Genomic DNA, 25,073 nt, shown 5'->3' with positions numbered 1-25,073 from the left:
TCCTGCTCCCTGCCGGCACCCGAATCTTTAGAGACGAGCGGACAGGTACTCGAATAAGGCACTACTCGCTCGAGTAGTTTGCCTTATCGAGTATGCTCGCTCATCTCTAGTCACGGGCATTGAGTTTGACACGTATTCCAGGCAATCCAAGTGGAGAGAGGCTGCTCCGTTCCCCTTTCCACCCCCCCCCCCCCCCACCCCCCACGCTCTGTTCAAAGCGGATTTTCAAAGTGTGTTTATTATCTGAAACGCTACAGCGTTTCGGAGAAAAATATATGCCCCTGCAATATGGGTCCCTGTCCTGAGATCACGCTGCCCGTGGATCAGACAACACGAGCCTGATGATACGTTCCCCATAATGATTTATGTGTACCCCACTAGGTTGTTAGCGAAAAATACAACTCATGACGCAAAAAAACACACAAAACGCCCCTGGGAAGGTAAAAATAAACGCGGCATTTTACAAAAAATGTCCTAAGGATACCATTTGGTATGAATTTTAACTCTGATTTGCATTAGATTTCACCCTTTCAACTGAAGGGCTGAATGTCTTCTGTGGATCCATATCAAATTCTGCATCAATGGCGTGGATTTTAACACGGTTTGTGATTTTGCGCCCTGGAAAATCCACACCAATTCCCACCACCGTGCCCTACTGCAGATAAAATAAAATAAATTATTGATACTTATGAACATGGAATTTTTTTTTCTGCGAGAAATATTTTTATTGCGCAAAAGTGGTAACATTTTAAAAAAAAAATCATGTTAAATCCTTATATTTTTTAAACCAGAAATATATGCATTGAATATATTTCTTCATAGACAAAATAACTGTCCACAAATGTGTACAGCTGCAACGGCAGCCTCATACATTATACTCAGTAGGGGACCCTCTGCCAACCACTCAACCCCGAGGGAGCCATTAACGACGACAACTTAGCCCCTCCCCTCCCTTAGTTTGCGTTCCAAACCTCGCTCTCGCTACAAGCGGCAAAAGCACAACTTGGATTTCGCATCGCTATTGGTCAAGACGGGCCCTGGGCGTGGTTCATGTTTAAGTCCTCGCGAAATGATTGGACAAACAGGAATGATTGACAGCTGGGTGGGCCGAAAGGAGGAAGTTGCCTCCGCTCACGTGATCGTCGCTTGTATTGGGCGGGAGATGCAGCAGGGCTGGAGCCGCCGACGTGACGCTCGTTAGTCACGTGCTTTGTTGTTATCGTGACGTGGCTCCCCGTGACTGGTACAGAGGTGACAGGGGCGGTGACGTCACACGGTGACAGTTCTCGTGGTGGCATCGGGGGGGGACAAGTTTTGAGGGGGTCCCCGTGTGGTGAGTTTGTCATATCGAGGTGAACCGGGCGGGTGGCGCTGATGACGCCGTCTGTGTGACGCGCTGCATGTCTGTGTCGTGTTTGCTTGCCGTGTGCTGTTCAATGGGGGCACTTTAAGGGGACCAGCCGGGATTAAGGCGCTTATGTTGTGTCCTGAGCTCAGAGCATCCCTCAGGGGGAAGGTTTTACCTCATAAATGTCGAAATTGGGGCTCGTATGTGAAACATTTACCTCATATCTATCTGTTTGGCGCACGGTGCGGTATATATACCAGTCCGCCTCAGAAATATGGCACAGCTGCCGAGCATCGCTCTACCGCTGTGCCCGTTACAGGACGTTGTAGGGACAAAGTGCCCGCAGAGGGCATTAAATGCGTTGGCCGCTATTGATTAAGCGTTGCTATGTAACTTTGCCGCAGTGACATAGGAATGTTGGCAATATACATGGTACTTTTTTCTGTTTCCTTTTAGTGCCGCCGTTTCTGCGCAATTCCTGGGTGCAACAGCCTCCAGCGGTCTGGAATACCACATTTCGTCCAAGGAAGGTGCTAAAATGGCATCTAAAGGTGGCATCGTGCGTTGGCGTCCCCCGTAGGGCTGGGGCACAGGATGCGCCTCAGGGTGCGAGCTCGGTCTACGCTTTTGCAGGAACATCCTTGGCGCAGATGATTCTGCGCTGGACTGATGGAGGTCGCGCTACAAAAGGGCGTTGTGGGATCGCTCGTTGGGCACACATCTTCAGTATGGGTGATGCGGCGCGTCTGTAGGTGCCATTTTAGAGCGTTTCTTGAATGAAACATGATTTTTTTGGTTTTGACTGCTGGAAAGGGTGGCGTTAGTGGAAAATAAAAGTGCATTGTGTGCCGATTCTATCTGCTCAGCCGCGTCCGACTCTACGGTACTCTGTAGGCTGGTCCTCTCCGTTGCCTACTCCGCTTGGGTACTCTGTAGGCCGCTCCTCTCTGTTGCCTACTCCGCTTGGGTACTCTGTAGGCCGCTCCTCTCTGTTGCCTACTCCTCTTGGGTACTCCGTAGGCCGGTCCTCTCCGTCGTCTACGCCTCTTGGGTACTCCGTAGGTCGGTCCTCTCCGTCGTCTACGCCTCTTGGGTACTCCGTAGGTCGGTCCTCTCCGTCGTCTACGCCTCTTGGGTACTCCGTAGGTCGGTCCTCTCCGTCGTCTACGCCTCTTGGGTACTCCGTAGGCGGTCCCCTTTGTTGTCCACGGCTCTTGGATTCTCTGTAGGCCGGTCCTCTCCGTCGTCTACGCCTCTTGGGTACTCAGTGGGCCGGTCCTCTCCGTCGTCTACGCCTCTTGGGTACTCAGTAGGCCAGTCCTCTATGGCTCTTGGACACTCTGTAGGCCGGTCCTCTCTGTTGCCTATGGCTCTTGGGTACTCCGTAGGCCAGTCCTCTCTGTTGCCTACTCCGCTTGGATACTTTGTAGGCCAGTCCTCTCCGTCGTCTACGCCTCTTGGGTACTCCGTAGGTCGGTCCTCTCCGTCGTCTACGCCTCTTGGGTACTCCGTAGGTCGGTCCTCTCCGTCGTCTACGCCTCTTGGGTACTCCGTAGGTCGGTCCTCTCCGTCGTCTACGCCTCTTGGGTACTCCGTAGGTCGGTCCTCTCCGTCGTCTACGCCTCTTGGGTACTCTGTAGGCTGGTCCTCTCCGTTGTATACGGCTCTTGGGTACTCCGTAGGCCAGTCCTCTCTGTTGCCTACTCCGCTTGGGTACTCTGTAGGCTGGTCCTCTCCGTCGTCTACGCCTCTTGGGTACTCTGTAGGCCGGTCCTCTCTGTCGTCTATGCCTCTTGGGTACTCTGTAGGCCAGTCCTCTATGGCTCTTGGACACTCTGTAGGCCGGTCCTCTCTGTTGCCTACGGCTCTTGGGTACTCCGTAGGCTGGTCCTCTCCATCGCCTACGGCTCTTGGGTGCTCCGTAGGTCGGTCCTCTACGTCATCTACGCCTCTTGGGTACTCCGTAGGCGGTCCCCTTTGTTGTCCACGGCTCTTGGATTCTCTGTAGGCCGGTCCTCTCCGTCGTCTACGCCTCTTGGGTACTCAGTGGGCCGGTCCTCTCCGTCGTCTACGCCTCTTGGGTACTCAGTAGGCCAGTCCTCTATGGCTCTTGGACACTCTGTAGGCCGGTCCTCTCTGTTGCCTATGGCTCTTGGGTACTCTGTAGGCCAGTCCTCTCAATCGTCTACGCCTCTTGGGTACTCTGTAGGCCGGTCCTCTCCATCGTCTACAGCTCTTGGGTACTGTGTAGGCCGGTCCTCTCCATCGTCTACAGCTCTTGGGTACTGTGTAGGCCGGTCCTCTCCATCGTCTACGCCTCTTGGGTACTCTGTAGGCCGGTCCTCTCCATCGTCTACGCCTCTTGGGTACTCTGTAGGCCGGTCCTCTCCATCGTCTACAGCTCTTGGGTACTGTGAAGGCCGGTCCTCTCCATCGTCTACAGCTCTTGGGTACTGTGTAGGCTGGTCCTCTCCATCGTCTACAGCTCTTGGGTACTCTGTAGGCCGGTCCTCTCCATCGTCTACGGCTCTTGGGTACTCTGTAGGCCGGTCCTCTCCATCGTCTACGGCTCTTGGGTACTCTGTAGGCCGGTCCTCTCCATCGTTTACGGCTCTTGGGTACTCTGTAGGCCGGTCCTCTCCATCGTCTACGGCTCTTGGGTACTCTGTAGGCCGGTCCTCTCCATCGTCTACGGCTCTTGGGTACTCTGTAGGCCGGTCCTCTCCATCGTCTACGGCTCTTGGGTACTCTGTAGGCCGGTCCTCTCCATCGTCTACGGCTCTTGGGTACTCTGTAGGCCGGTCCTCTCCATCGTCTACGGCTCTTGGGTACTCTGTAGGCCGGTCCTCTCCATCGTCTACGGCTCTTGGGTACTCACTCTGTAGGCCAGTCCACTCTTTCCTCTACGGCTCTTGGATACTCCGTAGGCTGGTCTACTCCGTCGTCTATGCCTCTTGGATACTCTGTAGGCCGGTCCTCTCCGTCGTCTATGCCTCTTGGATACTCTGTGGGACGTCCTCTCCGTCGTCTACGGCTCTTGGGTACTCTGTAGGCCGGTCCTCTCTGTCGTCTACGCCTCTTGGGTACTCTGTAGGCCGGTCCTCTCTGTCGTCTACGGCTCTTGGGTACTCTGTAGGCCGGTCCTCTCTGTCGTCTACGCCTCTTGGGTACTCTGTAGGCCGGTCCTCTCCGTTGTCTACGCCTCTTGGGTACTCCGTAGGCCAGTCCTTTCTGTTGTCTACAGCTTTTGGATACTCTGTTATCACTTCCGCATAGAGATTAAAAAGGAGAGAGAATGCATCCTTGTCTTGTGCCCTTTTTGATCTTGAAGCATTCTGCTTTTCGCTGTACTTTCTTGATCGCTGTAGAGGGACCTGATCAACGTGATCTGGTGTGCTGGTACTCCTACATCCCTCTGTGCTTTGCAAAGCTTATTATGCTCAATGCCTCCGAAAGCCTTGGTGTAATCAATGAAATGCAGGTAGAGCTTCTTTTGATACTTTCTTGCCTTTTCCATGATCCATCTCAGGTTTGCAGTCTGGTCACGGGTCCCTCTGCCCTTGTGGGATCCAGCTTGAACACCATGTAGGGTATACTGCAAACATTTCTACACTCGAACATTAAAATTGGAACACAAAGGGGCAAAAATCATAATGAATGACAAGGTATTATAACTGTGCCGCTTGGGAGCCCCAGTGATCCTTTGATGTTTCCCCTCCCCACAGTCACTGCAGCAGGCCGGATGTTGACGACTCTGTCCACATTGGGATTGGAGCTGGAAGTGCTATAGAAAGTATAACTCCCATTGATTTCAGTGTGAACTATACCTTCTATACCACTTCTGTCTCCAACCTGATTGTTGACGTCCAGCCCTGCACAGGCGCTGAGATCAGCTGATCATCGTTGGGGACCCCTATCAGTCAATTACCGATGAGCTTTACTGAGGATAGGTCATTGGTACTAAAAGGGATTCAATGCCTGCAATACCCCTTGAATGAGAGAGGTTGGTGCGCAATCGATAGTTCATGGAGTGGTGGTCATGCATGCGCACCACCGCTCTATTTACTAGGGCAACTTGGGGATGGCCATATTTTTATGATCCCTGGGGTTCCCAGTGGTTGATCCCCAGCAATCATATATTTGTCACCTTTTGGATTTTGATAAATGTCAAAATAAATAAAAGGTGATAAATGTTTTTGGTGGGAAAAAACTACAGTTTCCATTTAAATCAATGGGCTGTCATATAGGGGGGTCTTCCAGAGCAAGAGATGCCTTTGTAACCCCCCTCCACTCTGGCCACGAAATGAGGATCCTGAACAGAGGATCCCCTCTACAGAAGGGGTTACCCGGTCAACAAAAAAATATGGCGCAATGTTTTTTTGCCATTATAACATTAACTTAGCAGTGACACTTTATTGACCCAAGACTGTAGCGTTCATAGTTGCGGTAAAATGTCCCGTCTGCCAATCATTGGGCTTTCCCTCCAGCTCACCCTGCCCCTAAAATAGAATAGGGTAGGGCCCCTGTCACGGTCTGTCTTGGTTGGGCTGGAGAGGAAGTCACATGATCGGCAGACAGGATGTCTTACTGCAACGATAAATGCTGCACTCTTGGGTCTCATGACTGTGGGGGGCAACTGGTTTCAGGCGCACAGGTGTCAATAAAGTGTCCGTACTAAGATAATGCTAAAAAAACATTGCCAAGTGTTTTTTGTCAAGCCGGCAATCCCTTTAACTCAGAGTTCCCTAACGCTCCTTTTACACGTCCCTAATTCTTTGTCCAATGTAACGAGCATCAATCAAACACGTGCGCCGGTTTCTTTCCTCTTGTTTACACAGGCTGTAGATTGTTCGTCCCCGTCAGCCAATCACAAATGCGGTTGTTTGTCCCCATAGTCCAGTTGTGTATCTCCGTTTTCACTTGGGTAGATGTACCGCCAATTAGCGAGCATTCTTATGCTCACAGAAACCAGCCGACAAACGAGTGGTTGCTTGTCCGTAGGCTGACCGTTGGTCCCATTACACAGCCTGATTGTTGGACAACATTCGGCCTGATAATCAGCCCGTGTAAAAAGGACCATAATAAGGGTATATGACACAGGCGCTGTGCCGTACATATAAGTGTGGTTATGCTCGGTATTGCAGCACAGTAGCGTTCACTTGAAAACAGCCTTAGGCTGGATTCACACGAGCGCAGGCGTATTTACGTTTGAACGTCCGTGGCGTATAATACCCGGGAGGGACGTTTTCCGGTGATCATGTTCAGAGCTAGTTAGCGTATTCTCGGCTGTTCATACTTTCAGAACTATATTTTTAGCCACCGTATAGGCATTGGTGCGTATTTCTGTCGCGTATGTTCTATTTTCAGCGGGTCGCTGTTTTTATGTGCCGCATAATCGCCTGTGTGAATAAGCTCTTAGATGCATAAAATTTGAGGGATTGTCCCATATGGACTGCTCCTTTCTTTATGACCTGTTAGGATGTATGGACACCCTTCTATGAGCACAACCAGCTACTACGGCACACGGCTTTCTTAGGCCGCAGTAGATGATCCATGGCGGTTACAGAATCCTGACCCACTACAGGCTAAGGTCACATGCGTTAAAGAAATCGCACAAGAATAGGACATGATACGTTTTTTTGGGTGCTGTTCCCGTCCCGTTTTTGGACTGATTTCTCGGTCTACAAATCAAATGGAACAATGGTCCTTGTACCCTCAGCAGGGGTTATCTGGATGCAACAACCGCTATAAACGCCGCCGCCCTGGTGTTTTCCTTTCAGTTTGCAGCCGCTGTTTGCATTTGGCTCTCGGCGCGCCCAGTACATTGCTGATTTCATGGGAGGAGGCTGCGGTGAGGCAGATATCTCTCCAGCACCTGCACTAGTACATGGCGGTCATTCAGTTAGATGCATGGCCGGAGTATACTGCATTCTTGCTTGTAGATGGGTCCTGAGTGGGAGACCCCAACATATCACCTATATGTGTCCTAGCAGGACATATGGATACGTGTTGGCTGTACCATGAGTTCACATTGCAGATCTCTGTCGAGGAACTTTCTAGCTTCTGTACTTCCCATTGGCTTTTTATAAGCAGGAAGAGAGCGCATAATCACAGGCAATCTGCTATTTATGGCATATCCACCACCTTTAATAACTCAAAGCTTCTGGATGATACTGCATGCAGCAAGCAGCGGCCCATCCGAACCCTTAATGCCGGCCAATAGACAAGATGGGGAGATTTAGTGAAACTGGTGCAAATGAAAAGTGGAGCAGCTTCCTGCAGGAGCCGGCAGATTCCAGCGCTCTTATTAGGGGCCCCGGCTGTAGCCTAATTACTCTCTCTGTATAGCGGCTCCACTTTTTTTTTTTTTTTGCATGCGTTTTTATACATTTTCCTCAGTGTATGTAAAACTGTGTTTTTAGTTTTTTTTCTTTCTCAGCTAATTGAGGATCACAGGACCAGTTTTGTGGCACCATTCTTACATGTGATATGTGGCTGTTCCGTTGGAGCTGTGTGAGCCCAACCATAGGGCTTCTTCAGACGACCGTATTTGCGCATGTTTGTGCGTGTGTAAAATATACACGTGCAATGCGCAGAGAATAGAAGCCATTGGCAATGGGTTTGTTCTCATTTGCCCTCGATACTCAAATATGCAAGAAAACGCAGCAGGACCTATTTTATTTCTTTACGTGTACACTTTTTGCTGGCGCAATAAACAAAATAGATCCTGCTCTATTTTTCTGTGTATTTGTGCACCAAGGGTCCCGTAGAAGTCTATGGGAGCTGCGCAGATACGTGCTCAATGTGTACACAATTGCGCAATTCAGCAGGAAAACGAACACATTTTGACCTCATTAGGCTAAATAGCCTTTTAAATCGCGGAAGGGATGTGTTGTACGTGCGTATGAACTGGCCATGCATGCGCAAAAAGTACAGTACTATGCGCCGATACGCATGCAAATCTATCTCATTGACTGCACAAATACGTTGCGCTGAGGCGAGCATATTTGTGCATACGCTCGTCTGAATACGCCCTTAGCTTGGGTTCAAATCTGGGGGCCTTAGCTGAGAATGTGCCCGAAACTGCATCTACATACCGGACATTATGGTTTTCAAGTTGATTGCAGCTGAAAGAAGTTTGTGTTAACTCCTTCCTGCTTTAGCTCTTAAAGTGTTTTGTTTTTGTTTTTTTTCTTAAATTTTCATCTTTTTATTTTTCCATCCCCACTTTCATAAGATCATCTTATTTTTGACATTTTTTGGATAAGGGGATATTTTCACAGCGTTCAAGGTGCGGTAAGAAGGACGTGTTATCTTTATTCTACAGGTCAGTCTGATTATGCTGATGCCACATTTTCTATAGTTTTCTTTATGGCTTACTAGTTAAGTTGCTCTTTGTCGCCGTCTTCTGACTCCATAATGTTCACATTTTTTGGTTGGTGACACAATACGAGAGCCCTTGGAGGGCGACTTGTAGTTTTTATTGTTATCATGTTGGGATATATATAAAGCCACTATCAAGCACGTCGTCGGCAAAATGTCGCCATTTAGATTTTTATCAGCGTTTTTGAACGCAGGTTACTGCATTCGACAACGCTTTTTAACGCACCCCATCATTGTGATGGGTAATGAGGTGCGATAAAAAGCACGAAAACGTGCCAAAATAGAGCGGACAGCACTCAATGCTGTCTGCATTGAAATCAATGTGAGCATTGTACCACAATTACCGCCGCTTTCAAAATACGCAGTAAAAAGCGCATTTGTGAGAGTGAACTAAGACAATTTTGATAGCATTTTGTTCACTTTTTTTCATGGAGACAAAGTGACTAAAGTGCAGTTCTGACATTGTGTGTATCTTTTTTTTCTGACAAACTTCAACATGCAAGATAAATAATGAGATACTTTTAATTAATTGGATTTTTACACGCAAGGTGAAGCAAATTCTTTTTTTCATGTGAGGACTTGGAAACAGGTTTTTATAATTTTTTTTTTTTAGTTTTTATTTTAAATTTACTAATAATTGAAGAAACTTTATTGATCTTATTTATTCTTTTATTTATCTTTTATTTTTTAGTCCCCACTGGGGTCTTGAACTGACGATCGTCTGATCACCTGTGCAATAGTTCAAAAAAATATAAATACAATCCACTATAACTACACTATAAATACATTAAAATTCCATGGTAGCTGAGCAGTAAACTGCAGTCTCATCTTGGGTGTACCATTCGGGTGACGGAGGAAGCTCCCTCTGTTGGACCTGTTAAACGTCAGTGGCATATAAAAGCTTAAAGTGTTTGTCCTACTATTTACTATTATTAACCTATCCTCAGGATGGGTGGTCAACAGCAGATTGGTAGGAATCCGCCGCTCAGGAGTCCCCCGCTAATCAGCTGATCCTCAGAGCTGGTCATTGTCAGTACAGAGCTATCTTTGTTGCCAGAAGCAGACAGCTCTGTACAGTGTGCAGTGGCCACAGCTGGTATTGCATGCTGATTCCCATTAAAGTCAATGGAACTGGGAATGCAATACCAGCCGGAGCCACTATATAGAGTTGTCTGCTGCAAGCAACAAAGACCGCTCTGTACTGACAGTGACCGGCCCCAGGGATCCCCATTGGCAGATCCTCTCCAATCTGTTATTGATGACCTTACCTAATGATGGGTTATCAATGGTAAACAGTGGGACAACCCTTTAACTGAAGTGATTGGCGTTATCTCTAATCCCAACAGTAGCGACCAGGTGTCAGCTGCTGTGTACAGAGGAGGCGAAGTTCCTTAGCCCAGTCTAAACAATGATACTCTATAAATGTATGGCAGGAAGGGGTTAATGGTTGTGTGATAATTGCCGTTTTGCTGCAAAATTGTTTATCCATTAATAAATCTAGCTGCAATCAATCTGAAAACCGAGCCGACCTGCATGTTGACATCGTGGCTGCAGCGCTTCATCCCAGGTTTATATTGTAAGGACTCCCACACACAGTCGTGCAAAGCGCAGCTATAATAGGGCTCTCATAGAGGTACGTGAGCCTTGTAATGTACCTCTGTAGGTCTCTGATTTCATACATCAGTATAGCTAGGTTGTAAATAATAACAATCTTTATTTATATAGCAACAGTCTAGGGATGAGCGAGTATACTCGCTAAGGCACTACTCGCTCGAGTAATGTGCCTTAGCCGAGTATCTCCCTACTCGTCCCGAAAGATTCGGGTGCCGCTGCGGGGGAGAGCAGGGAGGAACGGAGGGGAGATCTCTCTCTCCCTCTCTCCTGCCAAAAGTAGTCCTGGATATTTATGAGCTGCAGGCTAGCTCAACCCACTCCACTCCCCAGCCAATGATGGACTGCTATCTGCCTATTAGTGTGTATAGGGAGTGATTTGCCTATCATTGGTGGGGTGGATATGGCTAGCCTGCAGCTCCTGAATATGCAGGGCTAGTTCTGTGTCTGGCTGATACTAATTAAACGCAAGTTTCTCCAAAACTACTGCACAGATCTACACAGCAGACATCGCTGTAATCAGTGTGACAGGCACTACCTTATGGCGCTCTCAGCGAGGGCTGCAAAAAGATGGTGACAGAGTGTCATTAAGTCACCCGTCGACTTCTACAAGGTGCTTCTGTATCTCCGTATGCCGCAAATTCCAATTGCAGTTCCTGCATTGCTTGTAGAGGCCATATTACACTTTAGACTTGCAGCATATGTATCTCTTATCTAGGATGTAAGTAAATAATATGACACTTAGCTGTAAAACATGTTAGTCTCTTGGTGTTAACTATTGCCATATGTTCGGTTTGTCAGATGATGGGCCATGCGGAGCATTTGTGAAAAACTATCCCAGCTTTGAAGTTCGTGCACCATGAGTTGTCCAGAGAAGAAAGACGAGTGCTCCCCTCCACCTGCTAAACAAAGGAGAGTTTTGGAGACTGAGGAAAAGAACAATGGAGTTCTCGATCTGCCAGATAGTCAGGAAGCCGAGGCTGCTCAGACTTTATGGGAGATGACCAACTGGAGAGAGAATGCAGAAGATAAGGAGCATCCAGGAAATGTTATTCCACACACTCCAGAAAACGGGGCAGTAGAAGATCCCCACGTAAGATTACCTGTGTGTACACCCGAGAGGGGAGATACTGGGGAAAGTGCAACAGGAACACCCCACATCCCTGAAGGTGGTGAAACCGGAGAGAAGAACACCACTCCATCAAAGCAAGACACCTTAAGAAGAGATGAAGCAGGGAATGGAGATTCGGACGATCAACGTAGAAGATGTGCCCAGCCAAGCCTGGAGATAGCAGACGCAGAAGAGCCTGCTGTTCTGTCACCCCTTTCCTCAGATTCAGAGACAGGGGACCATCCATGCAGTGAGGGGGACGAGTGCTGCATTGTGTCTGTTGGTACCCAAGCTACTAGTACTGATCGCTCCCTACAGGCCCTGGAGTCAGTACAGCAAGAACTGAGGTCGGTGAATGAACGGGCTGATCGGGCTCTGCTGCAGCTGAAACGGAGATACGGACAGCTCCGAAAACCACACATCCAGAAACGCAATGCCATCATACGTACCATCCCAGGGTTTTGGGTCACTGCTGTATCCTATATAACCAGTTTGTTACACTTATCTTTGACATTCTATCCTTTTTTGTTTCTTTTTAAGACAGGCAGTCATTAAAAAGTAATATCTGTGCAGGAATTTCATCAATCTGTATCCATCAATCTGAAGCTTAAATGCTCAGTGTCTGGAAGCAGGTGGTTTGGGGCAGGTCTACTTGCAAAAAATGGTCAGACGGTTGACAATTTTCATTGCTTGTACCAGGCACATGCAATTTGTTTCGTTGCATAGTAGAGGTGCTGTCAGTATGTGTACAACTATATCTGATTGTATTGGTTGTTCCTATTGGCACATCATATACTGACTGCCCGGACAAGGCCTAAAGTGGTCTTTTATCTCCCCTCAAAAAATGTAACCTGTACCTAATCTATTTAAATTATACAAAGTATGTAATAAGACTACTTGCTGTACATCTGTAATACTGTATTTTCCTTAACATTACCCTGTTTCAGTTTCTGAATCACCCACAGCTTTCTGCTATGATTGATGACCGCGATGAAGATACATTAAGTTACATGAACAATTTACAGGTAGGCAGATGTAGCGATAGTGTGAATCTGTTCATGCCTTATACACTAGATTTAGGGGCTCTTCACATTAGGATTTTAGCATCCATCAAGCCGTACGTTTTATTTCAGAAAAAGATGTAAATAATGCGTTACTTTGATAGATTGGACTTTCATGGAATCAGCGATGCTGGATAGTTTTGTTTTTTAATTTTAGATTTTTTTTAAATTTATAAATATCGGGAAAAGTGTGTGTGTGTGGGGGGGGGGTTAACTGTTATATTTTTTTAATAATTAAACTTTCCTTTTTTTATTTTTTTTTTTATTTTTAATCCCTGTAGGGATCATGAATTTGCAATGATTAAATCGCTCCTGCAGTATGATTGTAATACCATAGTAAATAAATAAATCTTGTTATTTGTATAGCGCCAACTTATTCTGAAGCGCTTTTAGGTAATTTATTTATTACCCCTTCACCAAGCTGGGTACTCATTTTACCCACCATGGAAGGCTGAGTAAACCTTGAGCTGGCTACCTGAACCACGTGGGGATTGAACTTGCACCTTCAGGTTGTCAGTGAGTGCTTAGGACTGCATTTCTGCTGCCTTAACACTCTACACTACACGAGGCCCTGTTTACTGTGATTTGACAGGCAATCTATCAAGCCACAGCTCAGGCAGGGCTTGATGGGCAATCTGCAATGGCAGTCCTGGGGGCTTTAAGAAGGCACCCGCCTGCTGTGGCACCTCGCAATCTCATCGCGGGGGACTGTGTGAGACTCCAGAACTCCGATCAGGGCATTTAAATGCCACTGTCAGAATTGATAGCATGTAAAGGGTTACTAATTCCGATCAGCAGGAGTGCTAATCGCAGCTCTTGCAGGTGGGTACCAGCTGTAAGAAACAGTCAACATTTGTATTGTATAGAGTGGGATCAACCTCATTTCCCCCCCGATCCTCCTCCATATAAACCCTGAACCTCCATGACGTGACTGTATGTCATGGAGTGTTAAAGGGGGTAATATTGCAAATTCTATACAGAAAATGAAGTTCTCTGTAAAATGTAGCCCTTGCAATAATATGGCTTAGAAATGTTATTACACCAAAACTACTTGTTTTTATATATTCTTCTCTATACCAATGCCATCATATTTAATTTAGGTAGAGGACTTTACACACCTAAAGTCAAGTTGCAAGATAAAATTCTACTTCAACTCCAATCCTTACTTCAAGAATGATGTGATCATCAAGGAGTTCCAGTATGGTTCATCTGGTGAGTGTTACCTAAAGTTGGCATATCATAGTGGTGTATTGGGACTGCCGCTTTGCCGTCTTCTACTGTATGTAATTGTATCTATTATGAAATGCTTCCTTTCTATAATATCTTACTAACCTTGTTCTGCAGATGTGTCAACATTTCTGCCGCCCCAATTAATCAAGCTTGCAGAATTGCTTATTTCAAGTAAAATAATTCAGCGTCTCCATTCTAATAGACTAGAAAGGTTTATCTGTATTTATGTATTTTTCTTAGTTAGATTTGTCTGTAGAAGATAAATATATTCGATCTTTTTCTACAGGGCTTTCCCTGGTTTTATAAATTAATGACCTTTCCACAAGATAGGTTATCAATAGCCGCCACGGCCACTCAGGTGTTTGTTGAGGCAGTTATCATGCTGTATGGAACAGGGAGTATATAGATCATACATTGTGCAGTGGCATGGTATTGCGGACGCAGCTATAATTCACTTCAGTTGAAGCTGTGCTTGCAATACCAGGCCGGCCACTGCACAATACATAGAGCTATTTGCTTCCTACTCCATATATGGTGACAGCTGGATCAGCAAAACAGCTAATTGGGCCTGGTGGGGTGTACTCCACTGGTCAGCTATTAATGATCTATCTTGTATATAGATCATCAGTTTTTAAGACCTTGAAAACCCCTTTAATGTTGTAGCTGTTCATCATTGTACCATGGGATGGCCATATTGAAGGCACAGACTTCCTTCCTACTCTTTCTAGAGAAACGGTCCAGAAGAATATGTGTACTTTATGACAACTGTGATGATTCAGAGTTAATTGACAAAATTATTAGGGCATGTTCACACACAGCAGGTTTGTTGCAAAAAGTTACGCGACTGTTCTCATTTGAACGAGGTTTGCAGAAATCCATACTTGTGTACAAAAACAGCTACATTCAGAGGATTGGCTGAAGGAAGCCACTCAGATTTCAGGAAAGGAAGGGGAGAAAAAAGGCAAAGGCACAATTTTGTGTAGTATTCCAAAAGCCATAGTAAGTGATAAGTGCCTAATAAGTTCTGTGCCCTCACTTGGACCAATTGTGCAAAGTCTGCGCATAACCACACAAATTTTTTTTTTTAAAGGAATTTTATTTAGCCAGAATTAACAAGCATGTAAACACGTAAACACGGATAACTGTCACCGCAGGTGTCAGATTCAGCAGATAGTACATTGCATGAAAAACAGGGTAGAGATAACCTTTGCCTGCTTACATATACATATTTCTTCTTGGCATGCTATACCTGGCTAGTACTTTTATTTCTTTCGCCCCCCCCCCCCCCCCCTTTAAACTCTTAACTTTATCAGTTATTGCTAAACAGTAGTTTAACCTTGAATAGATCAGCTGTGATCAATCAGGGAAAAAAAACCAAAAAACTTAAACTTAGCCCCCCCCCCCCAACCCCTTGGCGCGACTCTCTTAAGAACAACTGTGGGAATAGAGGAGAAAAAATTAGTTTTCTGAGCATAGGGTTTTATCGTAGAAAGCAGATTTAGCAGGTGTCTCTCTTTTTTTTATCCTTCTCTCACCCTCACTCCCCCCCCTACCGCCTGGCTTGGCTCTCCCGACGCGGTCGCGGGGCAACTCACCCAGCTATCCCAAATCTTGTCGAATTTTTCAGGGCACCCCCCGGCCATGTATGTCAATTTGTACATTGGGATTTCAGCATTAACGACCCGGATCCATGCGCTCCTAGTCGGCCTCCCAGGGTGTTTCCAATTAAGTAGGATCACTTTTTTTGCATAGAAGAGTAGCAACTTGTATAATGTACGTGTTGCTGCCGCCACCGGCAGGTCTCCCACTAGCCCAAAGAGGCATGTTCCAGGATGCATGATCCTCGGTGCCCCTAGATGTGTTTCCATGAAGACAAGCACGTCTCTCCAGTATTCCTGTAGGACCGCGCACTCCCAGAACACATGCATGACCGTCCCATCCGCCACCAAACATCGTGGGCACGTTGCAGTAGGGAGCAAGCCCATGGTGCACAACCTGGAGGGGGTATAATATATGCGGTGCAGAAATTTAACTTGGATGAGCTTGTCTCTAGCGCTAACCAGGGGGGGACCATAGCCACCCAGTATATCCTCATCCTCCCCTGAGGTCAGGTCAGGGATATCTCCCTCCCATCTCTGTACGGCTCTTTCGCCTAGCGGGGCCAAGCATCGCACCGTAAGGGCATAAAAACTCGACAGCGGTTTGACAAGATTGCACATCTGCGCCAGGCTCTCCAGCCGTGTCATGGATAGTGGGATAGACAGACCTCCAAACTGAGCCCTGGCTGCATCTCGCAATTGATAGTACCTAAAGTAGGAGTTTTCGGGCAGGCCGTGGGCAACCCGTAGCTGCATAAAGGTGGAAAACTTGCCCTCGCTGACTATGTCAGAGAGGACATTAACGCCCCGGCGTCTCCAGAAGGCGGACTCCGGGAAGCGCTGGAAGTGTGGCAGTTTGGGGTTATTCCAGAGGGGAGTGTGTGGGGATCGCGCAGTCTCCTCTGTAGTGGACAGTCTCGTGACCCGTTGCCAGGTCTCCAGTGTCACCAGCATGGGAGTAGGCAGAGGGGCGACCGAGGATGAGGGGCCGCTCAGTAGCAGTCCCCGTAGGTTCTGAGCAGGGTGCGCATAACCACACTTAGCGTTTTTATCTCAGAACAAAGCTGGTCTTGTAGGAGCAAACAGGAGCCCGGAGATGTAAGCCTCTGCTGCGAGAACAGCCTTTCCCCCGGGCTTCTCTCTAGTCATCCTATTTGGATAGATGAATAAAACCAGCAAACATATTGACACTGCTCCACAGATATCATGTAAAGGCCAAGAAGGATTCCACTATGTAAGACTATTTATTAAAATAGAGCTACACGTTACGACTCTGGACTGGAGTCTTCCTCAGGCATAAATGTTCTAAAAATACACTCCTTTACTATTTTTGCCTTTTTAAAAATATAGCTTTTTGTTTATAGAGTTATGTTCGCATCTATTTGCTACTTTTATATGGTTTATTTGCCTGCCTTGTGAGGACCCACATGTTTTTTGTGGCATTTTTCCATTTCATGTAACGTAATGTTTCTTCGTGCTGTGATGAGAACCGATTACAGCTTAGGCCCCGTGTTTATTGACGAGGTCAGTGCAGTTGGAATGCAGATAAATATTGCAATTACTATCTAAGGACAGAAAGTGAAATTATGCACAAATATTTTTGGAGTAGTTAATGGAAAGGAGCGGTCTGTTCTTGGGATGGGCAATCTTTTATCTCTTTGCAGGGTTTATACGACATCTCCTGTGATGTTTAGTCCTAAATTATCATGGAGGTTGTCTATCCCTAAATCTTTCTATGATTTAATCAACAATGTACTTATAAATTACATTTTATACTTGTGTTGGCTAAATTGTTGACTGTTTCTTCTTGGAATGACTTGGTAATGTTTTTAACACATTGTTGTTTTCTGTGCAAAGAGTGGCCATCCCCACCTTCTTGATCATTTTTTATACTCTTTCTACCAACATATGCAAACACTAGTAGCAATGTCCATCATTGTCTTGCAGTATTAAAGGGGTTGTGTCTTTAGAGACCACCAATGTGGCCACAGGGTGATCATCTCATTGCCCGTGGGATCTGCTCCTGTCTCCCCTGCAAGCTACTGTTTACTATTAATAGGCTATCCTCAAGATAGGCCAACAGCAGATTGGCAAGAATTCACCATATGAACAGGGATTGAACTGGGGGGCCCCCATGTAACCTCCACCACCTCTGGGCAAGGTCTCAGCAGATCCTGCAGTCCCTCTAGTGAGTAGAGGAGGCAATACTGATTGGCTCAGTGCAGCTCCACCATTTATCCCATTATTAAAATCACTGTATTCAACTCTGGTAAAAGGGGTTTTCCAGTGAAATACTATTAATGACCTATTATCGGGATAGGTCATCAATAGTTGATCGGCTGGGGTCTGTCGCTCTGGACCCGACCAATCAGCTGAGCGAGTGCATGCTGTCAGCGCCACAATAACACAGGGGTCAGAGCGCAAGCCTCCTTCCCTGCCTGCCTCCATGCACAGTAAGCAGACACTTATTCAAAAGTGAATGACTGCCGTTTTCACTGAACACGTCCTTCAGTTTTCTGCATGCAGAAACTGAATAATTCTCGTTCAGTCGCTGCATGCATTTACACGGGAAGATTATAGTTCAGATTCCTGTGGGAGTGCGTGTAAAAGGGCCATTAGTCCCAGAAAATCCCTCAGATTCATTGCAGGCCTGACAGTTTGTGAGTCTGCAGGAGGCCTCAGGGTGCAATCGATCGCGGCCTCATTGACTGCAGCATCTAAAACAGTTGATAGCTGCCGTGTATAAAGGAGGCTTATCTCTTGAATCTGCTTGTACATGTGTGTCATTGGTCCTTTAAGAGAGTATAAGTGGTGGGTGCTAAATATGCCCCCTATGGTTTCCGACTGCACATGTTTGATAGTGCTGTGTCAGGGTGCCACACTACTGCGACTTAGCAAAAACTGTTAACTGTTCTTACAGATCAACCGGTAGTTTGCTGATCACTAAGATACATCTGTGCGGATATTGTGCAAAGTCATATTGTGTTTGTTAGGGAGAATAATTCTGCTTCTGACATGGAAGTAACATGAAAACCTATGGACCCTTTAAGGGTCAGTTCATATAGTTAAATGTATGTATTTTGGGGGGGCTGAAAAACCGTTTTGCAGTAGAGTTATACTAAAAAATTTGCACCATTTAGCATCTGCAGGCATTAACAATGTTCAGGAAGCTAGCAGAGTGCTATTCACTGTATAATCTATCAGTGATCTGACGGCTCAGTCTCCAGCCCCTCTCCTGAACGAACTTCTTAGGTGATTCATGACCAAATCAAAATTTAACCAGGATTTGGTCATAAATTGATTTAGAAGTTCATTCTGGAGTGTTGAGGGGCTGGAGACCGAGCAGTCAGATGAGCACACAGACAGATTGCACCATGAATAGCCCTATGCAGCTGCCTATGTACTGCAATAAACAGAAAATGTAGATGCTAAACAGAGCAACATTTTTTTTAAATAAACTCTTATAGCAAAAAATGCTTTTTAACTAAAAATCCATGCATTTAAGGAATAAAAAACACCCTAAAGGTGTCCTTTTACTTTTTAAATTCCTTCCTGTGTAAAGTGCTGTTCATAAATATAATTTTCCATCTACTTTTGTTTCAGGCCGCCTCACATCTCATTCTACTCCTATTCAGTGGTGGCGAGGGCAGAACCCATCATATAGTGGGAAAAACAGTTCTACACCAAGCTTTTTCAGTTGGTTTTCTGAACACAGCTTCCCTGCTGCTGACCGTATTGCAACAGTAAGATATAAAGTTTCTTCCCTAAAAGTCTGGCCTATACAACAACCAGAGGCCCTAAAATAACATTAAAAACTGCATTATTATTCAAAATTATCAACACTTTGAGAAATAGTAAAGCATGCCTCCACTGAGTGCTCTGTCAGCCTTTGTAGCAGCCTGCACATTTAGTGTGTTTCAGTATGCCGCAAAGTAGGAGGGGAATTACTGCAGCACTTTAAAGCGTACTTGAGTTTTCAACAAGTTTTCTAAAATACATTACAACAGGTTTTCCTTACCCTCTCTTTTTCTGCTATTTATACATGTCTGTAAGTTCTGATTTTCAGGTGGTCTTCCCCAATCTTCTGCGGTTTGCAATCTACTTTCTGGAAGGGGGCATGTAGCAAGCCTGGCATTCTGCCAGTAGTTCACGGTCCTGCTCTTCCTTGCCCTCACTTCCCCTGGTGCATTACACTGTCTCTGGTCCAATCAGCAGGGAGTCAGTATCTGAGTAACTGCCCCTCTACTTTCCCAGGATAATTCAGGCATTTAGAGACATTCTAGCCAAATGGCTAGTAATCCCACTATAATGTATGCACAGATGCTGTAACAGCAGGGGGCAGAGATTGTGGAGATTATCAGTTTCTACAGATCTGTCAGGCTGCAGCCTGTGAAGATTCCCCCCCCCCCCCCCCCTCTTGTTTGCTAAGGAAACGGTCCTGTGTCCTTGCTATTCTAGAATACTTGTCAAACACAAGGCCCACCACCTTATTTTATTTTGTCTGCCTATCAGGCACTGCACTCGTCCAGCCTGCAGTTCCGGTCAGGCGGCAGTGCAGAGTCTGTGACTGTTGGCCTCTTTCCCCCGGTGTCTGTATGCTCCGTTCTGTACGCAGTGCAGATTCCAAGGGGTGAGGTTCACAGACTCAGAAGCGACTGCTGCCATACCATAGCTGCAGACTGGTTGAGTGGAGTGCCTGTAAGGATGCTGGCCGGCCAGAGGCCAATAAGGGGGTCACGGCTACTATGGGGGTCATTTATTATTACTGGGGCCAATACAGGAGGCACTATTACTACTTGACCCTACCGTGGGGGCACTAGTACTACTGGGGCCACTAGGAGGGGTCACTATTACTACTGGGGCAACTATAGGGGACCCCATTACCACTGGTGCCACTATAGGGTGGGGGTCACTAATACTATACAATCTTACAGTTACAATTAGCCCTTTGAAGGCAACCATAAGGCTGATGTGACCCTCAGTGAAAATGAGTTTGACACCTCCGCTCTAGAAGCTCTGTACTGAAGGACAGAAGCTGGGAGACCCTTAGTTGCAGCGACTTAAAATGTTGTTTACAGTGGTAAAGCAACAAAATTATTGCATTTATATTACAGCTATGGTAGTAGATGAGCAAAAGTTGTCAGAAATATTAGTTCTCTTTTAATTCCTTCCTGCTGCTGGAACAGAAAGTGAGATGGCTAAAATAACTGCTTTCAGGGCAATAGACTTGCAGGGGAAGATTGAGGATGGATGCAGTGCTGACGTAATCAGCGCTGGTACATGCAAGAGCAGACAGAAATGTCTCAGACTACCGAAGCACGCCGTGCATAGTGTGGTCTGAGCATTTGGCAGCCATTTTGCATGCCTGTGTGGGGGGGCGGGAAATGGTATGAACTGGGACGACCGCATTGAAGAAAAGGGCATTATATATGTTCACTATACTTTCTTCATCTGTAGAGACATTTTTGTTGTGAACTTGAGGGTTGTGTTGACTATTTCAAATTCTGACAGTGGGGGGGTTGTTGGTTTAATAAGCCCAAAATCATAACTTTATTTTAGTGTATAAATGTGCAGATTAATGTTTTCGCATTAATTTATCTGCCACAAGTGGTGGTTGGCAATTGCATATGAATTTACAATAGCCGCATGTATTTCTTTTAGATAATCAAAGAGGATCTATGGCCAAATCCTTTGCAGTATTATCTTATTGGCGAAGGCGAAAGTGATGACCATCCAGCTGAAGACAGGTTAGTAATGAGATAGAAGTGCACTGTTTCAGTAAATAGTGTTCTGTTGTGGACTTTGAAGTTTTGTTGTGTCTTATAGCGATCCAGACAACACGGATGATTGTGTTGTCATTGTTGATGATGATGACGATGACGAAGAGGAAGATGGGGGAGAAGAGAATGAGGAAGATGATGATGATGAAAATGATGTGCATGAAATATCTGATAATACAGAAAAGCACACAGAAGGTAACTATTGAAACGTTAGAGATTCTACAACCTTTAGGTTTAGCATTCAGTTTTTATTATTAACACTTTCTAATCCACTGTCTGACGTCTAAAGACATTATGATTTAAGGCTGTACAGCTCTGATGTTGCAAAACGCCCGTCGGAGTTCTCTTACTGTATGTTGCCAGCCTCTCTGCTGTTTGAGCCTATCCAACGTGTCGCCTCATGCAGTACTGGCTTTAGCCAGCATATAGCGCCATTGTATAACGGCAGAAAAAAGAGTAAGCCCCTAGGAAAACCAGGATACAAATTGGATTGGAAAGGGTTAAAGGGAACGTGTCACCTCCCTAATAAACTAAGTAATGGTGCTGTTAAGGGAGATGACAGAGAGTCGAGTGATGCATTTTTATACTCATGTGCTCACTGGTTCCAGTGCTATCAGCTGCCGAAGATCACGTGATGCACGGAAATCGGACTCTCTTAAGATAGCTGTGCATGCTTTCTCCCATACAAGTCTATGAGAGAGCTTGGACACACCAATCTGAAATGAGTTAGGTTTTTGTGCGTTGCAGTCTTTAGTGGTGCGGTTTTTGATGCAGATTTTGCACCGCTGATCTGCTGCAGAATGTCCTCTGTGGACGGTCCGCTGCATATTCCACCTTTGCAAACCTAGTTAAGGGCTCATTAACAGCGATGTATTTTTGCTCCATATCACGTGCATATTTTTTACGCACATAACGGTCTAGTTGGCTGTCCGTATTGTTTTGCATTGGTGTATTTTGACCTGCGGTTTTCCCAAAATTTTTGTATGTTCTACTTTGGTCCATATCACAGATCACAATCACCCATGTAAGTTAATGGGGGTGTAAAAAAAAAATTGCAGTGTATACACGTAACATGTGCATTTTTAACGCATGTTGCTATGACACAGAGTGCTGTTTTTTACGCACATGAAACACGCTATGTATACGCATGCACTAAGTACGTAAAAAAACGCATATGTATGAAAAATGCACATATACACGCAGTGAATATGCTGCGTTTTTCATGGACCCAAAACACAGTTGCCCGTGTGAATTAGCCCTTAGCGTGACTTTTTCCAGGACATAACCTCTGATGCAACAGGAGCCAGTATATAAAGTTTATTTATAGAGATGAACGAACGTACTCGGATAAGCACTACTCGTCCGAGTAATGTGCCTTATCCGAGTACCGCTGTACTCGTCTTGAAAGATTCGGGACGCGCTGCGGAGCGGGGAGCTGCAGGGGAGAGCGGGGAGGAACGGAGGGGAGATCTTTCTCTCCTTCTCTCCCGGCCGCTCTGCCCCGCTCCCCGCTGCGACTCACCTGTCAGCAGCGGAGCGCCCCGAATCTTTCAAGACGAGTACAGCGGTACTCGGATAAGGCACATTACTCGGACGAGTAGTGCTTATCCGAGTACGTTCGCTCATCTCTATTTATTTACAATTGCTGTTCTGACAGCGCTGTCTTAGGTCTCTGATCATCATGAATCTGTCACCAATTTGGATGTTTACTCACTATTATAACCCATTAAAGTCAATGGGACTGCGTAAATATGTAGTGAATGCGCATGATACATGCGTATCCACTGCGTATTTATGCGTGAAGCAGTGGTCCGTCATGCATTTTTCTGGTGCATGAAATACACAATGAATACGTGCAATCTAACCATAATATGCAGGGAATATGCACAGTTTCGGTCATTGAAACTTTGCTTATTTCATGGACTTAAACTGAATACACCCATGGGAATCAACCCTTCGTTTAGGATATATTCATGTTGACTCTTGCAGTACTTTAAAGAATAAAAAAAAAACTTGGCAGAAATAAAATATTCTGGTTAATTCTTCCCCTAATCCACTGGTGTGCCTTACTATAGTGATGACCGTGTGGGGTCCCTGCTGCTCAGAACCCAAACTGTGCAGAGATTGTGAGTCAGTCTCAGCACTGGCCTAGCTTCAGGGACTGGGGCACACTCCTTTAGTAGTAGTTAACACATGCACTATACCACTGATGAAATGGCAATGCATATGAATTCCAGCAATTATATTACCAGTTACATAATGAACAGTTGTAGAAATTTACATCAAAGGGCTTTTATCATCTTGGCATATCGCTAGGATCCGTCCTTTGGGGCCCCTGAAAATAAAGTGGCTTCAACCTTGGTGTTTACTTTATAAGATGGGAACCCTCTTTTATGTTAGTACAGAAAGGATGTGATATGATACTGATGTCATTAAATACCTTTTTATATGCTCTTCAGGTACTGATAATGACGACGATGATGATGACGAGGAAGATTTGGAGGAAGAATCGGTGCCTGAGGAAATGGTGGAGTCAACTGTTGTTGATGAATCAGATAACATTGTGTTGGATGCGGATGACTCAGAGAACTCCTCAGAAGAAGGTGGCGATTCTGAGTAGGATGCTGGACGACATTGAATAGCTCAATAATTAGTAGGTGCAGGGAATCCTTCACCCCCACTAGAAGGCGAGTTGCACTACAGGGAGTAAGGTGTGTAGGATAAACTTGGTGAATTCCACTGGTATAGGAAAATCTACAAATACTTGCGGGGCTTCCCATGCCCGGCGCCACAAGCATGTCTGATCAGGGACAACCCATTTATATGCTTTTCTAGGTAATGTAGTAGGGAAGTGGACCTCTGCTTCTATTCCATTGCAGTATCCATAGCATTTGCACTGCAAAGTAGGCACACAGGAGGCAGATTTAAACCTTAAATACTGGATTTGTTAAGGTTGTACTCTAATTTAAGAAAAAAAGAAGCTATTTTATCAGTAAATTTAAGTGTTTTTTAGATAAATAGATATTTACAGTTTTTTATAATTCAGGGGTTTTTGTTTTTCTTGTGTTTTTTCTTAAACTGAAAATGTTAGATTGGCACCAATAAGTGCCACCAAAAATTAAAAAAAAAAATAAAATAAAAACACACGAGACACCAAGTAGTGCTCTGCAGGCCACTGTTGGTAACCTTTTTTTTTCTGCCACTACTACACCTATTGGAAGATTTCATAAGTAATACAGGGTTGGTCTTTTCATTGGTCAGTTATATTTATTTCCTCATTACAATCCATTCCACATCTGTGCCATCTGCTGCGGACCTCAACCATACTTTTCCATGACGAGCTTTGATTCTCCGTCGCGTGGACCACACCTTTAAAACCTCAGTCCTGTCTTACTCCGTTGACACTTGGTAAAGCTGTGTTTCTTCTAGCACAATAGTGTGTACACTGGCTTACTGTGTATGAGTGTATTTATAGAAAGAGAGGTGATTGCTGAAGAACTTGGAAGACCATCCTGCTTGTGTGCTTAGTAGTATGTGATACAGCTAGCGCTCAACATTTTTTTGGGGAAATTAAGCCACCAGCGCTGTAAGTAGTTGCGGCTTCTTAGTTACCAGATGCACAATCCTGTCTTACGTTGAATCTCATGTGCAGAGCTATTTTAACGTCTGTTTTTAGGAGCAGCGACTTATTTTTCCCAACTTCTGCGCAGGCCACACGTTAGCTCAGTGTGATGGTACTGCACCCTGGTGGCAACTATTTGGTTTTTCAGACAAGAGTCACTTGGCATGAAAGCCGCATACTTGAGCAACACGATATCTATTCTTTCACATACATAGCACTCAGTAGGATTTGCTTATCCCATCATTTAATCTCACTGGAAGGGGCATCTGCATCTGCACATAATATCGCCCAGCAAGGTTGATGGTGTTTCTATTTTCACCGTATGTCAT

At 45.5% G+C, this 25,073-nt stretch overlaps 1 protein-coding gene across 1 annotated transcript; it reads left to right on the top strand.

Annotated features, from left to right (window-relative positions):
* The first annotated feature begins 1,255 nt into the window (after positions 1-1,255).
* LOC136580240 (protein SET-like) lies at positions 1,256-24,163 on the top strand. The gene is made up of 8 exons (XM_066580636.1): positions 1,256-1,333; positions 11,144-11,927; positions 12,401-12,478; positions 13,615-13,726; positions 18,946-19,085; positions 21,004-21,089; positions 21,169-21,317; positions 23,582-24,163. Exons 2-8 carry the CDS (start codon positions 11,202-11,204, stop codon positions 23,740-23,742), a joined length of 1,452 nt encoding a protein of 483 aa, XP_066436733.1. The 5' UTR covers positions 1,256-1,333; positions 11,144-11,201; the 3' UTR covers positions 23,743-24,163.
* Positions 24,164-25,073: the final 910 nt, after the last annotated feature.

This window comes from Eleutherodactylus coqui, chromosome 10, assembly GCF_035609145.1.
Source record: "Eleutherodactylus coqui strain aEleCoq1 chromosome 10, aEleCoq1.hap1, whole genome shotgun sequence".
In the NCBI taxonomy this organism is placed as follows: domain Eukaryota; kingdom Metazoa; phylum Chordata; class Amphibia; order Anura; family Eleutherodactylidae; genus Eleutherodactylus; species Eleutherodactylus coqui.
Note: the sequence above shows the minus strand (reverse complement) of the source record. Positions and strands in the feature narration are given on the sequence as shown.

Bases quoted from the DNA above. Each gene is read 5' to 3' on its own strand.
- LOC136580240 (XM_066580636.1), top strand. From the start codon at position 11,202: ATGAGTTGTCCAGAGAAGAAAGACGAGTGCTCCCCTCCACCTGCTAAA. The intron at 11,928-12,400 runs GTATCCTATATA...ACCCTGTTTCAG, and splicing joins CAGGGTTTTGGGTCACTGCT to TTTCTGAATCACCCACAGCT. The intron at 19,086-21,003 runs GTAAGATATAAA...TATTTCTTTTAG, and splicing joins CTGCTGACCGTATTGCAACA to ATAATCAAAGAGGATCTATG.